The following is a 17,272-nucleotide window of genomic DNA, read 5'->3' as shown; positions in this document are numbered from 1 at the left end:
AGTGTTGAATGAAACGAGCAAGATCCCAGAGTCAGAACCCCCCACCCCCCTACCCCCACCCACAGATAATTACCACACATGCTTTGATATTTCTAATTTTCTAACCTAAAATAATTCACACTATGCTGCCTGTGGTCTGCACCAGATTGCATTGTCCTGTAATCTTTACCTGCAGCCTGCCTATAACTTAAAGGAGTCAAACAAATGACACAATGGCCTTGAGCCATGTGGGCCGCTGTGATAACGTCTTTGTCTACATGTAGACCAAGAGTCGGACTTACAGGCTGCACAAATGACCAAACACACAAGATAAGACGGGCTTTGACTAAATCAGTCTCATTTCTGATTTAAAAAGGTTAAAAGAACATTTTTATGGACCAGTAAAATTTTACTTTAAAGGGAATTTCTGTAGATCTTACCAAATCTAATCAAACGTCACCTGTGAGACTCTTGGTATCATTCCCAATTTGAGATAAATATTATAAGGACTGTCATTAAAAAAAAAGACTTTTATTGTGATTTATCCCATGTGTTCCTTAGTTATCTCCTAATTACTCGCAGATCATGAAAATTTTTTTATTATGTTTTTTTATTTATTCACTTATGTTTTGGAAGGATGAGAAACCACTGGAGAGGAATCATCTCGTTTTCAAGTGGGTCCTCCTTAACCCTCCCACTGTCCTGATGGGTGTGACCCCGCGAGGACAGTTGAACATTGAGCAGGATTGATGGTTTATCCGTTGAGGTCCACGTGGCAGGGGTGAGGTGGTGCTCACTCCTCACCCCTGCCACGTGTGTCACGCAACCTCCCTCTCAGCCATCAACCTCCTCTAGCGAGGCACCGCAGAGCCGCTCAGACTCCATTACCCAACATCCCCAGCGCCAGGCTTCCGGTTCACGTCACCCGCCAAATCTATTTAAGGAAGTGCCGCACAACGCCGACTCACTCAGTCATCGTTCGAACCGAACCTAACCTAGAGTCCAAACCAGATTGTCTCAGATCATGAAACCTGTTCAGATCAGACCAGCCAGATCTAAGAATCCTGCCTGTTCTTAGAGACCAGCCTCAGAGCAGGAGTCGCCGTGTTCAGCTGTGTCACCATACAGCTGCGCACCCGGCTCCCAGATTAAACAGTGTGCCCATTCAACCCGGCGTCAGTCACTCCGCGCTTGGGTTAAAGGCCACGCCACATCCGAACTCTCGCCCAGCTCGAGCCACCCCTTTACAACGTGGACCCAAGGGATAAACCATCAATCCTGCTCAATGGTCAGCTTTCCTCGCAGGGTCACCCCCATTAGGACAGTGGGAGGGTTGAATACATCAATAGTTACTAAAATATGAATATATACAACATATTTAAGGGTAAACGACAACAATGGGGCTGAAGCAAGACCACCACAAACAAAGATGATGGATGGATGGATGGATAGATATGCTTTTATTCACCAAAGGAGCGTACAACCATACTTCCTGTTAAATTTTTTGTGGTTCTTCATACACAGAGGGAATAGAGCTTGTTTTTAACCTTTGCTGACTGCTACAGCTAGGGCTGCTCGATTATGGCAAAAATAATAATCACGATTATTGTGACTGAAATTGAGATCACGATTATATAGGACGATTTTTCAGTTTATGTTGATTTTATTTGTTTTTATTCAGTCATAAAACTGCTCAGGGCACAATCAGGACAAAAATAAGAAACGAAATGATCACTAAAATAACTCCTGATTCCCAGTATTAAAAGACCAATATACTTACAGCTCATAGTCTATGACCCAAGGGCTGTAGACCTTGGTTTAACTAATTTAAGTCTAACCAGTACAGACCCAAATGCCAGTATCTTGCAAATACTGACAGCAAGAATTATACAGTGTTATTTATAACAAATAAATGCAAATAAATTGATGTTCACAAAATGTTGCATAACATTTATTGAGTCATGTCAAGGTGCTGTAGGAGAGTGCACTAGCACCGTGTCCTCAGAGAGATTAGTCATTATTTATTAGCGTGAGGAACTTATTCCTACCTTATTTATAAACTATTTATTTACAGGTCCATCAGTTAATGTAATATTTGTCCCAACCACAGCTGCACCCCCCACTCCCCCACCCCGGTCTCACAGCAATCGGGGCAAGCTGCACGTGTGTTTAGCACGCCGCACGCGCACATTTAGCCGTTTTTAGCGGCTCAGGAGTCCGCAGGTGCGGTGTGTGTGTCACTCACTCTGGTTACTCCAACAGGGAGCCGGCTCTGAGAGCCGTTTCTGTAGCGACCGACACATCACTACATCATTCCCTTTCCTAATGTCCTGAAGAACGGTCCGGAGCGCAGGCGGAGTGTTTAGCTAACCTGCAGGAAATGTGGGCGACAGTTATCCAGAAAGTAGCTAAGGGTTACCAGAGATGTTTCTGAGATGTTCGCTAGGTACTTTTAAGATTTAAAAAGTCAAGAAGGGGGTCTGAAAAGCTGCTAGAAATAGTGTCTAAGTCGCTAAGTTGGCAACTGTGAGGAGCGCTTCATTTGCAACTCAGGGCAGCGCAAGTGGGAGGAGCAAATAATCGGCTTGTTTTGTTTTTATAATCGTTCAAAACTCAGATCGTAATCGTGATTAAAATTCGATTAATTGAGCAGCCCTAGCTACAGCCACCTTCGCCAGAGCAACCACAGATGTTGGTGGCGTCACTTTCGTTTATCTGCGGGCAGCAGAGGTCGCCATCGCCCTCTAGTGTCCACCCCTTCTCCGTTGATCACCACGTCCCGGAGTGGTCCAGCGGGGACACTCCTCCATCCCTGTTCGTGGTCCTGGGTCCACGTGCAGCCTGTAGCGATCCTCTTTGTTAGGGCATGCATTGGCTTTTCTTCCTTGGGTTCCGTTACGAGTAGCTTGTTGCGTCTGTGATTTTTGGCCATCTTTGGTGCGTTTTCATTTAGGAGATATTTGGAAGTCCAGTGGCAGGAAAATTTGACTTGGCAGGAGTTACAAATAAATAAATAAATAAATAAATGTGCATGTAAACAATCTGTAACGTTCAACGGTTCTTTGATTCAAATTCAGTTTAGTGCTGTACCAGACTAAGCCCCGCCTCAAATAACCTAATCCTGTCTCGTCTCAACACATGAGATCGACACTCATGCCAACCAATAGCGATGAAGATCTCGGCCCTGCTGTGACTCAGGGGTCGTGTGGACGTTCAGAGCCGGCGAGCAACGAGCTTTCTTAACAATAATAAAATGAAAATGTGTTGTCAGGCTATAAAATATTAGTTAGCTAAATATTTTTGGCATTAAGTGATTAGGTAGTTAACGCAATAACATATTAAAAATGTTATAATAAAAATTAAATAATCTTATCTGCCCTTATATTAATGTAGCCTCATTTTTTATTTCTTCTTTAGAAATAAAAATATATTTATTGTCTTCAACATGTGAGATTTGGAGCCCGTTAACATCTCCAACTTATATTTTGCAGATGCTCGTTTACGTCTAGCTCAACTTATTATTACTGAATTCTTAAATATTATGTTATCAGATGTAATCCCAAACCCCTTCCTGATCCCTCCCGTGGTTGTGAGAGACGTTAGCTCCCCGGCAGCGTTCATCTGCTCGTACCTGCAACAGCGTTTTCTCTCCAGAATGTTCCCTCTGCACGCATTCATCCCAAACAAACGGGCTTCATCTGCAGACGTGTTTTATAAAGTAAAAATAGAAGATGTTCCAGCGTCTCAGGACTTCCTGTGCTGTTGGAAACACGGCTCTGTTGCAGCGCTGGTTTCCCACCGAGGGACTCGACTCGAGCCTCGTGCCACAACAGGCCCTCTCTCAACCTGCTCGTCCCTTCTTAGCAAATTTGGAAGAAGAGAAACAACTTGAAGCTTCCTAATTAAGCACGCCATTGCCATGTTGCCTGTTAAGAGCATGTTCAGGATTTTCTAAATAGGGTAATTGCTAATTATCTTCAGCGATGCTAGCAGAGCTGTGATTATGCTTCAGAGTTGATGAGGGTGTTCGATACAAAGGAAACAAAACGGCACAAACAGATTTAATTTCGCCCTGTAATTTTAGTAAATCCTCATGTGCCCGTGGATTACACTGCTCCGAGGAAACAGTGAGGCTATGTTAGGTGTCTACACAAAGGCACAAAAATCTGGGTTTTCCACAATGGAAAGAAATAAGCTTCAACTAAAGCGCTGCTGAGTATTAAACTGTTTTCAGAAGTCTCAAAGGCAGACTATTTTTAGAACAAGGAGTATCTAAACCCGTCATTTGGTTCTGAACATTTGATTCAAGCATCTTTTGATGATGACAAAGTCTCTTTTGGAGAAAACAAAAGGATTTACAGAACGTTGCTTCATGTATAAACAAGAGCTTTCAAAAAGGAAGATTTGCCGCATCAGTCAGTATCTTACCTGCAGCGGATAGCAGTCAGACTGATCTCAGTTTGAAGAAGAAAACGGCCGTTGAGTTACAGATTACTAACGTTTCTCCCACCTAAAGCAACCCAAACTTACAACCAAAATCAAACAAATTCAACAGCTTTTTGTGAGAAATGACGCCACTCGGTAAGCGTGTTAACCGGAGGGTTGCTGGTTCGAACCTCGTCTGTCATAGTCGTCGTGTCCTTGGGGAAGGTGCCTGCAGGTGCGGTCAGAGGGGCCGGTGGCGCCAGCGCTCGGCAGCCTTGCTCCTCTCAGGCTGTCTCAAAGCAGCTGTGGCTACATCGTAGCTCATCTCCACCAGCGTGTGAGTGAATGGCTGGCTGTGTTGTAAAGTGCCTTCGGGGGTTGTAGAGCCCTAGAGGTACTTACTTACTTTAAAACCCTTTCTTCATAACAAACCAGGTTACTTGGAGAGATCTGTTCCCCTTTAACCTGCTGACCCTGACCCAGAACATTCCTAAGGCTCTTTGTGTTTTTACCTCACCGTACCATCTTATTTAAGCTCTTTCAACACAGCGATTGCAGCTGACCAAAGTGCGACACAACTTCTACAAGCTGAATAATCACAGACAGTGCAATGAAAAAGAAAGGACTAAAAATCAAACCAAACAGGCAGTTAGAACCATAAAATCAAGAAGAAAAGGATAAAAACCTATAAACGTAATAATAAACCCACTTGTATCCATGCTTTCAGCTTATCAGTGTGTACATGTGGACTGTTGGATAAATCTCTTCCTGGCCAGTTCCCTCTGACACTTCCTTAAGCTGTGAACATGATTTCGAAGGCAGCAAAGCCTGGTGTGTGTTGTGATGAACTCTTTTTTTCCTGCCTCAGCCTGATGGCCGAGTGTGAAGCTCCCTCTGGGCCCTGGTGTGTTTATCTTTCTGGTGTTTAGGCTTTTGGCCTTTGGACGGCACCCAAAACAAGGCCCGGCTGACCCGCACAGCTCTGCTCGGGCTAACTTCTGATAGTCGACCTATTTTAAAAGGCCTGGAGGGCCGTCCCTCCAAGCTGCAGCCATCCAGAACTCTGAAGTGTCTCCCTGCGAGCGTTGGTCTGCTCAGAGCCAGAGCCGTTTGTTTACGCCCCTCCAAACATGTAAATTTGGTTCAATCCCAGCCTAAAGCCCACGCTGACATCAGAACACTTCTCCGTTTGCCCTCCCTGTCTCATTTACTCTGCTTCAAACACACAATTTAGCATCATTAACTCATTATTCATCCAAACAAAATCTATTGGGTTTTATGAAGTAAAACACGCATTTAGAACATTTTGCACTTGCTGATCCACGATGAGCCTCTTTGTTCTCACGAGTGAACACAACCAGCACTAGCATGATTTTGTTTGGTTTTAAGAAGCAGATGTTTTAATTTCTCTTGGCTGATGTGAAACTCCTTTATTTACCTGAGTCCGTCCTTTAATTTCCCTAGTGCCCGACTCGTGCTGAGGCTGGTAATTTGCAGCAGGACGCTTCGGCCTTTTCCTCCTTCTCGCTTCCTGTCTGCACATATAGTTCTATCTCTAATTACTTGACGATAAGCTTTCCTCAGGCTTCATGTTGCACTCTGTAGGGTCATTACAAATATCTGCAGAGTCCTATTAGTGCTTGATTAGACTGTAAGGTGGACCGGAAGAGCGTGGGCTCGTTTCAAAGAGAGGACAAGTATTCAGCGGGCTCTAATTAGCCGACGGAATTATAAGCAAGTTTCTGGTTTCCTGCTCAGGTAGGAGACCCCTGGCTTCTGCAGCAATTAAGCGCTACGCTTTCAATAGTTTTGGTCTTTATTCCCCCTGATTCATGTCGCATAAAGCTGATGGAGGGGAACTACGGAGATTTAAATCTACAGGTGCTGGCCAGTAAATTAGAATATCATCAAAAGGTTGAAAATATTTCAGTAATTCCATTCAAAACGTGAAACTTGTACATTATATTCATGCAATGCACACAGACCAATGTATTTCCAATGTTCATTACATTTAAATTTGATATTCATAAGTGACAACTAATGAAAACTCCAAATTTGGTATCTCAAAAAATTAGAATATTCTGAAAAGGCTGAATATAGAAGACACCTGCTGCCACTCTAATCAGCTGATTTACTCAAAACACCTGCAAAGGCCTTTAAAAGGTCCCTCAGTCTTGTTTTGAAGGCACCACAATCATGGGGAAGACTTCTGACTTAACAGCTGTCCAAAAGACAATCATTGACACCTTGCACAAGGAGGGCAAGACACAAAAGGTGATTGCTAAAGAAGCTGGCTGTTCGCAGAGCTCTGTGTCCAAGCACATTAACAGACAGGCGAAGGGACGGAAAAAATGTGGTAGAAAAAAGTGTACAAGCTCTAGGGATAACCGCACCCTGCAGAGAATTGTGACGACAAACCCATTCAAAAATGTGGGGGAGATCCACAAAGAGTGGACTGCAGCTGGAGTCAGCGCTTCAAGAACCACCACGAGGAGACTCATGAAAGACATGGGATTCAGGTGTCGCATTCCGTGTGTCAAGCCACTCTTGAACATGAAACAGCGCAAGAAGCGTCTCGCCTGGGCCAAGGACAAAAAGGACTGGACTGATGCTGAGTGGTCCAAAGTTATGTTTTCTGATGAAAGCAAGTTCTGCATTTCCTTTGGAAATCAAGGACCCAGAGTCTGGAGGAAGAGCGGAGAAGCACAGAATCCACGTTGCATGAGGTCCAGTGTAAAGTTTCCACCGTCAGTGATGGTGTGGGGTGCCATGTCATCTGCCGGTGTTGGCCCACTCTGTTTCCTGAGGTCCAGGGTCAATGCAGCCGTCTACCAGGAAGTTTTAGAGCACTTCATGCTTCCTGCTGCTGACCAACTTTATGGGGATGCAGACTTCACCTTTCAACAGGACTTGGCACCTGCACACAGTGCCAAAACCACCAGCACCTGGTTCAAGGACCATGGTATCCCTGTCCTTGATTGGCCAGCAAACTCGCCTGACCTTAACCCCATAGAAAATCTATGGGGTATTGTGAAGCGGAGGATGCAATACGCTAGACCCAACAATGCAGAGGAGCTGAAGACGACTATCAGAGCAACCTGGGCTCTCATAACACCTGAGCAGTGCCACAGACTGATCGAGTCCATGCCACGCTGCATTACTGCAGTTATTGAGGCAAAAGGAGCCCCGACTAAGTATTGAGTGCTATACATGCACATTCTTTTCATGTTCATTCTTTTCAGTTGGCCAACATTAGAGAAACAAACATTTTTTCATTGGCCTTTAGAATATTCTAATTTTCTGAGATACCAGATTTGATGTTTTCATTGGTTGTCACCTATAAATATCAAAATTAAACGTAATAAACATCGGAAATACATTGGTCTGTGTGCATTGCATGAATATAATGTACAAGTTTCACGTTTTGAATGGAATTACTGAAATATTTTCAACCTTTTGATGATATTCTAATTTACTGGCCAGCACCTGTATTCCTGTTGCATCTATATGCATGAATGACATTTATTGATATTAATGGTTAGGGTTAGGTTTAGCCATGTGCTTTCTCACCAAGCTGCAATATCACAAGTAAACTCAAACAGAGAAAGGCTGTTTGAATGGCGATTGCTGAAGATACTAGCTGTGAAGCTGAAACTGAGTTAGCTGTTTTTATTATTTTTTTAAGTTAAAATTTTAGGAAGAAAAAAAACTTTTAAAAAGCTGGAGCGTGAGATCGACGGGCGGATTGGTGCTGCATCTGCGGCGATGCGGGAGTTACCGATCTGTCATGGTGAAGAGAGAGCCGAGCCGGAAGGCAGAGCTCTACATTCCTACCCTTGCCTATGGTCACCAGCTTTGGGTAGTGGCCGAAAGGTTGAGATCGCAGATGCAGGCAGTCAAAATGTGTTTCTCCGCAGGGTCTCTGGGCTCTCCCTTAGAGATAAGGTGAGAAGCTCGGTCGTCAGGGAGGGGCTCGGAGTAGACCCGCCGCTCCTCCACATCGACAGGAGACAGTTGAGATTGCTCGGGCATTATGATGCCTCCCTGGTGAGGTTTTCCTCAGACTCAGGACACGCTGGAGGGACTATGTCCCACAGCTGGCCAGGGAATGCTTTGGAATTTCCCCGAAGGAGCTGGCCCGAGCGGCTGGAAAAGGGGAATTCTGAGCCTCCCTGCTTAGGCTGCTTCCCCCGTGACCCAATCCCGGATGGATGGATGGATGGACAAACAAAAACTTAACGAATGTAATTGTCCTAAATAAGATTCCATTATGAAGAAAAGCAAGATGTATGAAACATTAAGTAGAAAGGTGAAACAGCAGAAAGGATAGTTACACATTAATGTGGTCCAACCATTTACCTGGCAGACGTTGATTATTGGCAGCTTGGGGTGTTTAAAGCCCGACCACCCCGTGGATCTTTCGGCCATCCTGGACTAATCTCTCATCGGGAACAGCGTTGTGACAAAAACGGTGAACGTGAGGGCGATTCGCAGGTCTGTGGCCTTCAGTGAGTGACTAACAACAGCTTTCTGAACAATCTCACGACCACATTCAGCCTCCAACAGTCTTCAAGCAGTGTCAGGAAACCTAGAACTTTGGTCTGTAATCAACCAATGAAAATACACCGAGGGGGTGATGTGAAAGACTTGTGACAAGGGCACGATGCGTAGCAGTAGCAACAGTAGCAACAGCGCTACTAGCTTCACGCAAGAACATGTGGACTACTCCTTTTTGGAGTTTGGTCCAGAATCTAATAAAAGAAATGATAACAGTGACGCTTTGTTCTCTGTTGTCTTGGGTAGTTGTAGCCTGGCAAGCCAGACTAAATAAATGTATTATTTAGCCTGGCAACGCTCCATTGACGGCTCTTGGTTGTGGGGCGAGTTCTACCGTTGTCTTTCAAATGATCTCCGCATTCCACTGGACAATGAATGTGACATACTCTTGTTTCACTCTGTTGCATCATCCCACCCACCAGGCATTTTGAGTGCCCTGATTGGCCCACAAAGCGGATAGAGCTCTGTGATTTGTTCACTAAGCAGATAGAGCACTATGATTGGCCCACCATTATGGACCAATCACAGCTCTTTATGTGTTTGAAACCCCTCTAGAGAGCTGTGATTGGCTAGCCAGAGTCCTGGTAGGAGCTGCTGAGGTTCCAATGGAGCATGCCTAGACCATTCTTTGCAAAGCAAGAATTTGGTCTAGTTCACTAGGCTAGGGTAGTTGGTATATTTTAGGACGTAGGCTTTTTGGCAAGTATGCTCATGACGTTAGCGTGTCCTCCTAGAGCAAGATGTTGTGCAGTTTCTCACTGAAATCTTGGACTGTACAGTGAGAAACCTCTAGAGTCCTCTTACTGTACCACAAAACAGTCCTGTGTGACCGCCGAAAAACGCACAGTGTGGCCTGAGCTTAGTGTAACACACCAAAAAAAAAACAGTGCCGTCCGACCTGCTTTGCTATGTAAATAAAAAGTACCGCAGCGATTTCCTAATGTTGTGATTTCTCACACATATGGCAATAAAATCCTTTCGATTCTGAATCGAGTAATGTTGTAATGGCCGTGGAGAAACTGTTAGCTCTGAGAACAGCCAGTTTAACGTGTCATAAGCTTAGACACGCCACCTTAAAGGGAAACTGAGTTTTTGGCTTGCGTTCAGCACCTCCTAGTGCCGACGTGAAAACAAATCAGAAAGTCTCCCGCTCGCTGTGTGCCCATGTTTTTAATACCTTAATACCTTAATCTGACTGCTGAAAAGTCTCCTCAGTCTTTATTAGTTTCTACAGGAGCAGTTTGTCATTAAATCAAACAAACCAGCTGTGTTAACTCATTCACTGCCAGCCGTTCCCTGATCGGTAAAGCCCTTCGCTGCCAGCGTTTCTCACAGTATTTGCAGTTTTTTTAAAGAGTGACAGAACGTTGCGCGCTAGGATGATTTCGACGCCAAAACAACCAAAACAAAGAGGAGACTCACCTCTTACATCAAGAAGAATCCGCGTGTTTCGAGCGTTATCCATTCTTTCATAATCCGTTGTCGAATTGTGATCGGCAGAAGCTTTTCCGGTTCGTTCCTCACTTTTTTTTTTTTTACAGCAGCGTCCCAAAACGATCTCCTAATGGGCTGGACACACGGGAGGCGACATCGCCTCTCCTCCATTAATTTTCAATGAGACATGCGCGACAAAGCGATAATCGCAGGTCTCTCTCCTACCAAGCGAAACGCGAAAAACGTGCGTGTGAAATTTGGCGCTCGTGTACGTGTCGTGCACGGGCGACCCAGCGACGCAATCCCAGAAAGTTGAAACATTTTCAACTTTTCATCGCTGTCGCTCGGACGAGGACCAATCAACGGAGGTTTCATTCACTGACCAATGAGCGGAGAGGATGCTCCGCACATCTCCGAGCAAACATGGAGGAGAAGTTGATTATTATTATATTTTATAAAGTAAAATCAGAAGTAAGATTTCACGTAACTCTAGCAGCACCTTGTGAAACATCATATCTACCACTTTTTTAACTCTGAACCGCTTAAATAACCTTAATTCCCTCCAACCTGACACAGCCAAGCAAAACAACGGAAGTATCGATTTTGCCATGGAACAGAACGCGTAGACGGTTTTGCCGCTGGCCGCTGCCGCGGATCGCCTCCCGTATGTCAGGTAATAAAAGCGACGGCGACAAATTTCGCTGATCGCGGTCGTTTGTCGCCTCCCGTGTGTGGAGCCCATAATGGGCTAACACATGGATGTTCCGCTTCCCGGTCACGTGACGTGTGACGTATGCGGATGAAGATCGGCTTTAGAGCTGAGATGTTTGTTCTCACGGTGCGGGGGCTCGTTCCGACGCCCGCACAGTAAAAACATGCAAATGAAGTCGTCATTGGCAGCGAATGAGTTAACGATCTAAAACACACAGAAATGATTCTTCTGCTCTATCGCCATTCAGAAAACTCCAGGTGTTCACTCTTGTTTGACTCCTATTGTGATCAGCAGTTCTTTTTATTTTTAGATTCATAAATGTTTTCTTTGTCCACCATGATAAACACATTAAAACAGATGCTAACCAGGTATAGCTCATCTGGTCTGAGGTGTAAACATGGAAAGTGTGACGTTGTGAGACTTCAGGGCAGCTGTCTGGACTGCATTTGTCTCAGTGAGGTTTAACATCATGTGATGCTGTTGCATTCACTTGCACCCTAAAAAGTGTGTAAATGACCATGATGCATCATGTCAGTGCTGTCATTGATGCATGTACTAATACAAACAGGATAAAAAGTGAAATAAATGTCATAAATAATTGGATGAGTTCTCACTATAGTACTAAAAGTACCTGGGAAATATCAGCCCTGTCCCCGTCAGCATGAGCCTTCGGGGGTGTTGTCTGCTCCTGAGTGCTCTGCAGATGGACTGTGCTGCTCTGATAGAATGACGCATGTCCATAAAAAGGTTCTCACTTGCAGCCGCACACGTCTCCATGGCAATTAGCATGTCAGAGTGTGTGTGACTGACAGCTGCCACAGCTGGGTTGCAAAGTGCTGTGAGCCGAGCTGGTCAGGAGGCCGCGGGGTGCTGGAGGCGACCAGAACAATCTCTCGCTAGTTTCTGAGACACGTGATGGAACAGACCTGTTTGTGTCTGCTGGAAACAAACATGGCCGCATAGCCACTTTATTTCTATGTCAAACACCCTTTCAGCTAAATAAAACAAATACATGTCTCACAAGACCCTGCGTGTGTTTAAATCATCACTTTTTTTTTAATTTCATGTGATTTTCCCTTTTCTTATGATGGAACGTTTTATTGTGAAAATACTTCTGATTAAGTTAAAATCAGGGTTCAGGAACTCTTTACTAGACTAAGGACAGATGTGTGATGTGAGTGGTGTCATTAACCACCAGAGTTTACTGACTGAACTTTCACATGCACTTTACTGGTTTAATCAAATTCAAGATGGCTTAAATATGCTGGATATAACTTTACAGATGTTCAGACAAAATTGTATTCCTTGCATGTGAACTGATAGCAACTGATGTTTGGTCGCACATGTAATTTTTTTTTCAAGATTTGACAAAATTCATCATATTATTCATCAAAGTATTTCTAAACAAACTATCTGTTCAAGAAATGCTGTGAGTCTATACTTTCATTGTTACTCAGGCGTTTTTCTAAGTACAGATAATATTTTCAGTTGTGAAATATATCAGAATCATTGCTGTTTGTTAGTAAATAGGAATAAATAGATCAATTTAAATACATTTAAATAGAAATGTATTCCCAATTATTAGAATTTATCAAGTTGCTAAAAGACCCAATTTATTTCAAATAACTGTTTTAATTGATAACATTATAAACAGTGACATTTTTCATTCATTTATTTTTTATTTACTGCAAATAATTATTTTTTATTTTCAGATTTTTTAAAATCTAAATATGATTTTTTTCAGCACGGTGAAATATAAAGAAGAATAAAATATCAAAATGATTTGTCTGCTCAAATGGTTATTTCAGCTTCTTGAGCAAAACACATTGGTATTATAGTGTAATGAGCCAGACACTCAGTCAGTAGGGAAACATCTCTAACTAAGTTAGGTTATTGTTATTATTATTGTTATTATTATTATTATTATTATTATTATTATTATTGTTGTTATTGTTATTATTATTATTATTATTATTATTATTATTATTATTATTATTATATTATAATTATAATTATTGTTATTATTATTGTTGTTGTTGTTATTATTATTACTATTTTATAATAATATATTATTATTATTATTATTATTATTATTATTATTATTATTAAATCTATTCTAGTTTTTGTATTAGTTGTTGAAATAAATACAAATAATTATTGATGCCTTCAATTATTTTGTGGTGCCAGATATTTCAGAACTCTGCATAAAAAGAGAACATCTGTCCAGTTTTTTATACAATGTGGACAGTTGCCACTATTCCACACCAGTACTCCCCATAATGCATTGTGACATAAAACAAATTGGACAAATGTTAGCAGATAATATAAAAATAGACAGTATTAGTTGGATTTTCATGTGTATTAACATCACGCTCAACCTGATTGTCTCAGTAGTCTCCTCCTTCCCACACTTCTTCGGGGGAGAAACACACAAATCTCGTCCCTAGCCCGAGTTTTTACGACAGCTCCTGGCTGAGTTCACATGTGACCGATGGCAGGTGGTTGGGAGGCGGGAGCTGCTTTCCCATTCAGCACACTTCACATCCGAGCCCTTCATCTGTCACCGCAGCGGGCAGGACTGGGATGTACTGCCAGGGCTATTCCTGGTTCTGCCTGTCACACACACTGAAAATGTACACATACACACGCACGCACGCACCGCACGCACGCACACACACACACACACACACACACACACACACACACACACACACACACACACACACACACACACACACACACACACATGCACGCACGCATGCACGCACGCACACACACACACACACACTGAAAATGTACACACACACACACGCACGCACGCACACACACACACACCTCTTTGGCCATTTCCCCCATGTCTCCATGAGGTGGGCATATTAACTCTGGCAGGTAGTTGCTGCAGCATGCACCAGCTGTCCTGGAGAGATGTCTGCTGGGGAATTAAAGATCAAATCAGAGTTCCTGACGTGTGCTGCACCAGGTGGAATTTAACAAAGGAATCCACAACTGAGCAGCCAAAAACAGAATCAAAGACTCCATTCTGGAGGTTTATTCATCTTGAAGACTAATCCTTCCACTTTAATGCCAACAGGATGTACAGCAGGTGAAATTCTAACTTTTTCCCTCATTAATTGGCTTTATCGGTTACATCTCTCTTTGGTTTTCTTAAAAATATCTAAACATAGTAACTTCTACCTTATTTTAATTAAAAAAAAGTATCAAACAAAGTCAACATTACACTTTTTTTTAAAAATTGTAGTTTGTTAAAATGGCCCAATTAGTTAGCCAAACGGTAGCAGTAGTGAAGGATTTCGCTCTGCAGGTCAGTCTAGTCGTGCTCCGTTGTAGTCTCAGCAGGTGCACCATTAGCTCGACTAAGTTCAGGCTGAGCCAATCACAACCCACAGGACCTTACGGCAGAGCTTTATTTCCTTTATTAGAATACCGGCAGAGAAACACAACTCATTCTTCTTTGGCATAAACTTTTCTGACTTGGGCTTTTCTTTGAGACATGAACAGACAGAGGAACTCAAGTCCTTTTGTTTTGGAAAAATTATTACATGTGGCAGACTGCCCCATTGACTGATTCTTGTCATGTTGTTCACTGCTCTGATTGGTCCTGGCGCTATCCAGTTGCATGCAAAGACAGTTTGAAAGACAACCGTAGATTTCACCAGTACTACTGAGCTCTGTCCATGGGTCGTCGCCAGTGTGTGTGTGTAGGATGGTTTGCAAGGCTGTTTATTATTTGTAAGAGTAATGTTTCTCCTGGCTTGTGTTTACATAAACTAAGGTAGGTTTCTGAAACTAGAATATACAGTTGTCCCCCAAATGTCTCCTCACTGGCTAAATGTGAATCTCAGGGTAGTTGCTTGTGGAAGCTTGGCGTTGCAATAGGAATTGGATCGGCCACAGAGCAAAGCTCTGGTACGGGTTGGATGTCTGATTTAAAAAATTACAGATCACATTGTTGAAAGAAGAGGAGACAACACTGGATGTTATTTTCACTTTAGAAGTGGGGGGGACACGGGGGGGGGGGATCTTTACAGTATGTTCTAATGGGAAACAGGCTTCAACACAAATGGTTGTTTTCTGCTTGGTCCTAGAGCTCAACTAGTGTCAATTTAATGTAGCGTAATATTGTTTTTGGATGGTAGAAAGTGCAGGGGTCAAAACTTGACTTTGGAAAAAGTGGGGGGGCATGCCCCCCCCCCCCCCCCCCCCCCCCCCCCCCAAAAAAAAATTACGTCCATGCAACACCGTCATTTAGAAATATCAGTGGGGACATGTCCCCTGCGTCCCTGGTTAAATTGGCGCTTACGAATATTACTTAAAGGAAATGTAACGTGTTTTTAGTTTGTATTTTGTTCAGGTGGATCTTGTTTGTTTAGGAGTGACCTGATAATTACTTTGTGCTTCTTGGCTCATTCAGAAGTCACCAAGGAGCTGACAGACTGTCAGAAATAGCTGCATCTTCAGATGTGCAGCGTCCCGGTCGCTGTGAGCAGCGGCACACCAGCCGCTCGTTTAGTCGGGTCACAAACGCGTCATGCTGTGTCAGCTGTCGACTAAATTACTGTTGGTATTCTGACTCCTGCGTCGTGTCTGGGCAATCATAACTTCTTATGATCTCTGCTCAGAAACACAAATGAAAATCAATATCTTAAAACAGCCCAGGAAGTAAACCAGTACATTTAAGGTGAATTTAGATATTGATTAGTTTTAATTAGGAGAAATCCTCCGTTCTTAAACATTTATTTCGTGTTTTTGGACTGTTGAGGATGGATCATGAGTGGCATTCACAGAGAAGTTTCAGAAATGTTCATTTTCCCGTGCGAGGTGCAGGACTTTGCTGTCGTGTTGCAGTCATTTTAAGCAGAAAGATGTCGAGTTTATGTCACACACATGCACACATGGAAACTTGGAAAGAGCTAAATAACATATGTCAGCTGCTTCCTCTAAACAGAGCTGCTGAAATGTAAGTAATGTAAGTTTGCTTACATTTCATTCTACACGTAATTTTTTAGAGTGTGTCCAACTTTTAATAAAATAAATAGATTTAACTCATTCTTCAGGTTTACTTTTGACTCATCCCTGTTGCTGTGTGCTTGATGTGCTCCATGTGCTTTCGCAGTGTCTGCCGCTCCGTGGACACGGGTTTGTGTTGGACAAGTACCGGTGCAGCTGCAAAAGCGGATTCTACCATCCCAGCAGAGTGGCCGTCAACGGCTTTAAACGTGAGTCACAGCAACACCAGATTTGTGCTTTAGATGTTCTTCCTTTCAAGATAAACTATATTTAGGAGCTCAGAAGTTAGCTTTTTTCTCCCGCGTAGAAGAAGTGGCAACGAAAGGCAAATAGTGCTGATAAAAAGCCGGTTGAAATTTGTTAGAATAAGTCACAAATTATCAGGTAAAATATTAAATTTAAGGTTTCCAGTCACACTCCTGACTCAGTGGCTGACTCACCTGTTCAACAGCCTAATAATCACCTGCTGTTTAAACTTCGCAGCAGGGGCAACACATTCTCACACGCGTGTGACCGAGCGTCGATATATGACGAATCGTGACGCCCCAGAGCGCCAGGAGACGGCGATCAGGGACACGCGGCTCCGCTGGCGTCAGTGTTTGACGCCCGCGGTCACACGGACACGGACGGTCACACCACAATCCTAACGGTAGGGTCAGTAACTGTGGCCTTAAGGTTAGGATTGAGGTGAGGGGAAGGTTAAGTAGTTCACAAGTCGTTCTAATGTCCGTGTCAGCGCCGGCGTCGGATACCGACGCTCTGGGACGCTGCGTCATCAGTGCGTCCCTCATCGTCTCCTGACGCGCTGGGGCATCCCGAACCGTCATATATTGAGGCCGTGTCACATGCATGTGAGAGGGACCAGGATTCATCACCTTTGTGTTGAACTCACCTCTGACTTTACCTGCTTACTTTACAAATTCACCATTTCACAGAAACAGAACTTTAGGGCTCGGAAATGTAATCGAATTAATAATTTTATGAATATTTGACATTATTAATTGCTTCATATCAATCTAACTTGCTCAGTAACATGCATACATTTGGCTCCCACCCTCGTTTTTAATCAGATCATTATTTAGGCTTTTTATTTAATTTAATTACATCGGCTCATAAATTCAAATCCCAAGTATTAAT

General features: G+C 43.3%; 1 protein-coding gene across 2 annotated transcripts in view; it reads left to right on the top strand.

Annotated features, from left to right (window-relative positions):
* The window catches only part of gpr158a (G protein-coupled receptor 158a), an 82,376-nt gene that overhangs the window by 30,291 nt on the left and 34,813 nt on the right, over nt 1-17,272 (top strand). For both annotated transcript variants that reach the window (XM_015955462.3, XM_015955461.3), the window contains exon 3: nt 16,242-16,344. In XM_015955462.3, coding sequence (XP_015810948.3) covers nt 16,242-16,344 — 103 coding nt within the window. The remainder of the gene's footprint in view (nt 1-16,241; nt 16,345-17,272) is intronic.

Source organism: Nothobranchius furzeri, chromosome 7, assembly GCF_043380555.1.
Source record: "Nothobranchius furzeri strain GRZ-AD chromosome 7, NfurGRZ-RIMD1, whole genome shotgun sequence".
Lineage (NCBI taxonomy): Eukaryota > Metazoa > Chordata > Actinopteri > Cyprinodontiformes > Nothobranchiidae > Nothobranchius > Nothobranchius furzeri.
Note: the sequence above shows the minus strand (reverse complement) of the source record. Positions and strands in the feature narration are given on the sequence as shown.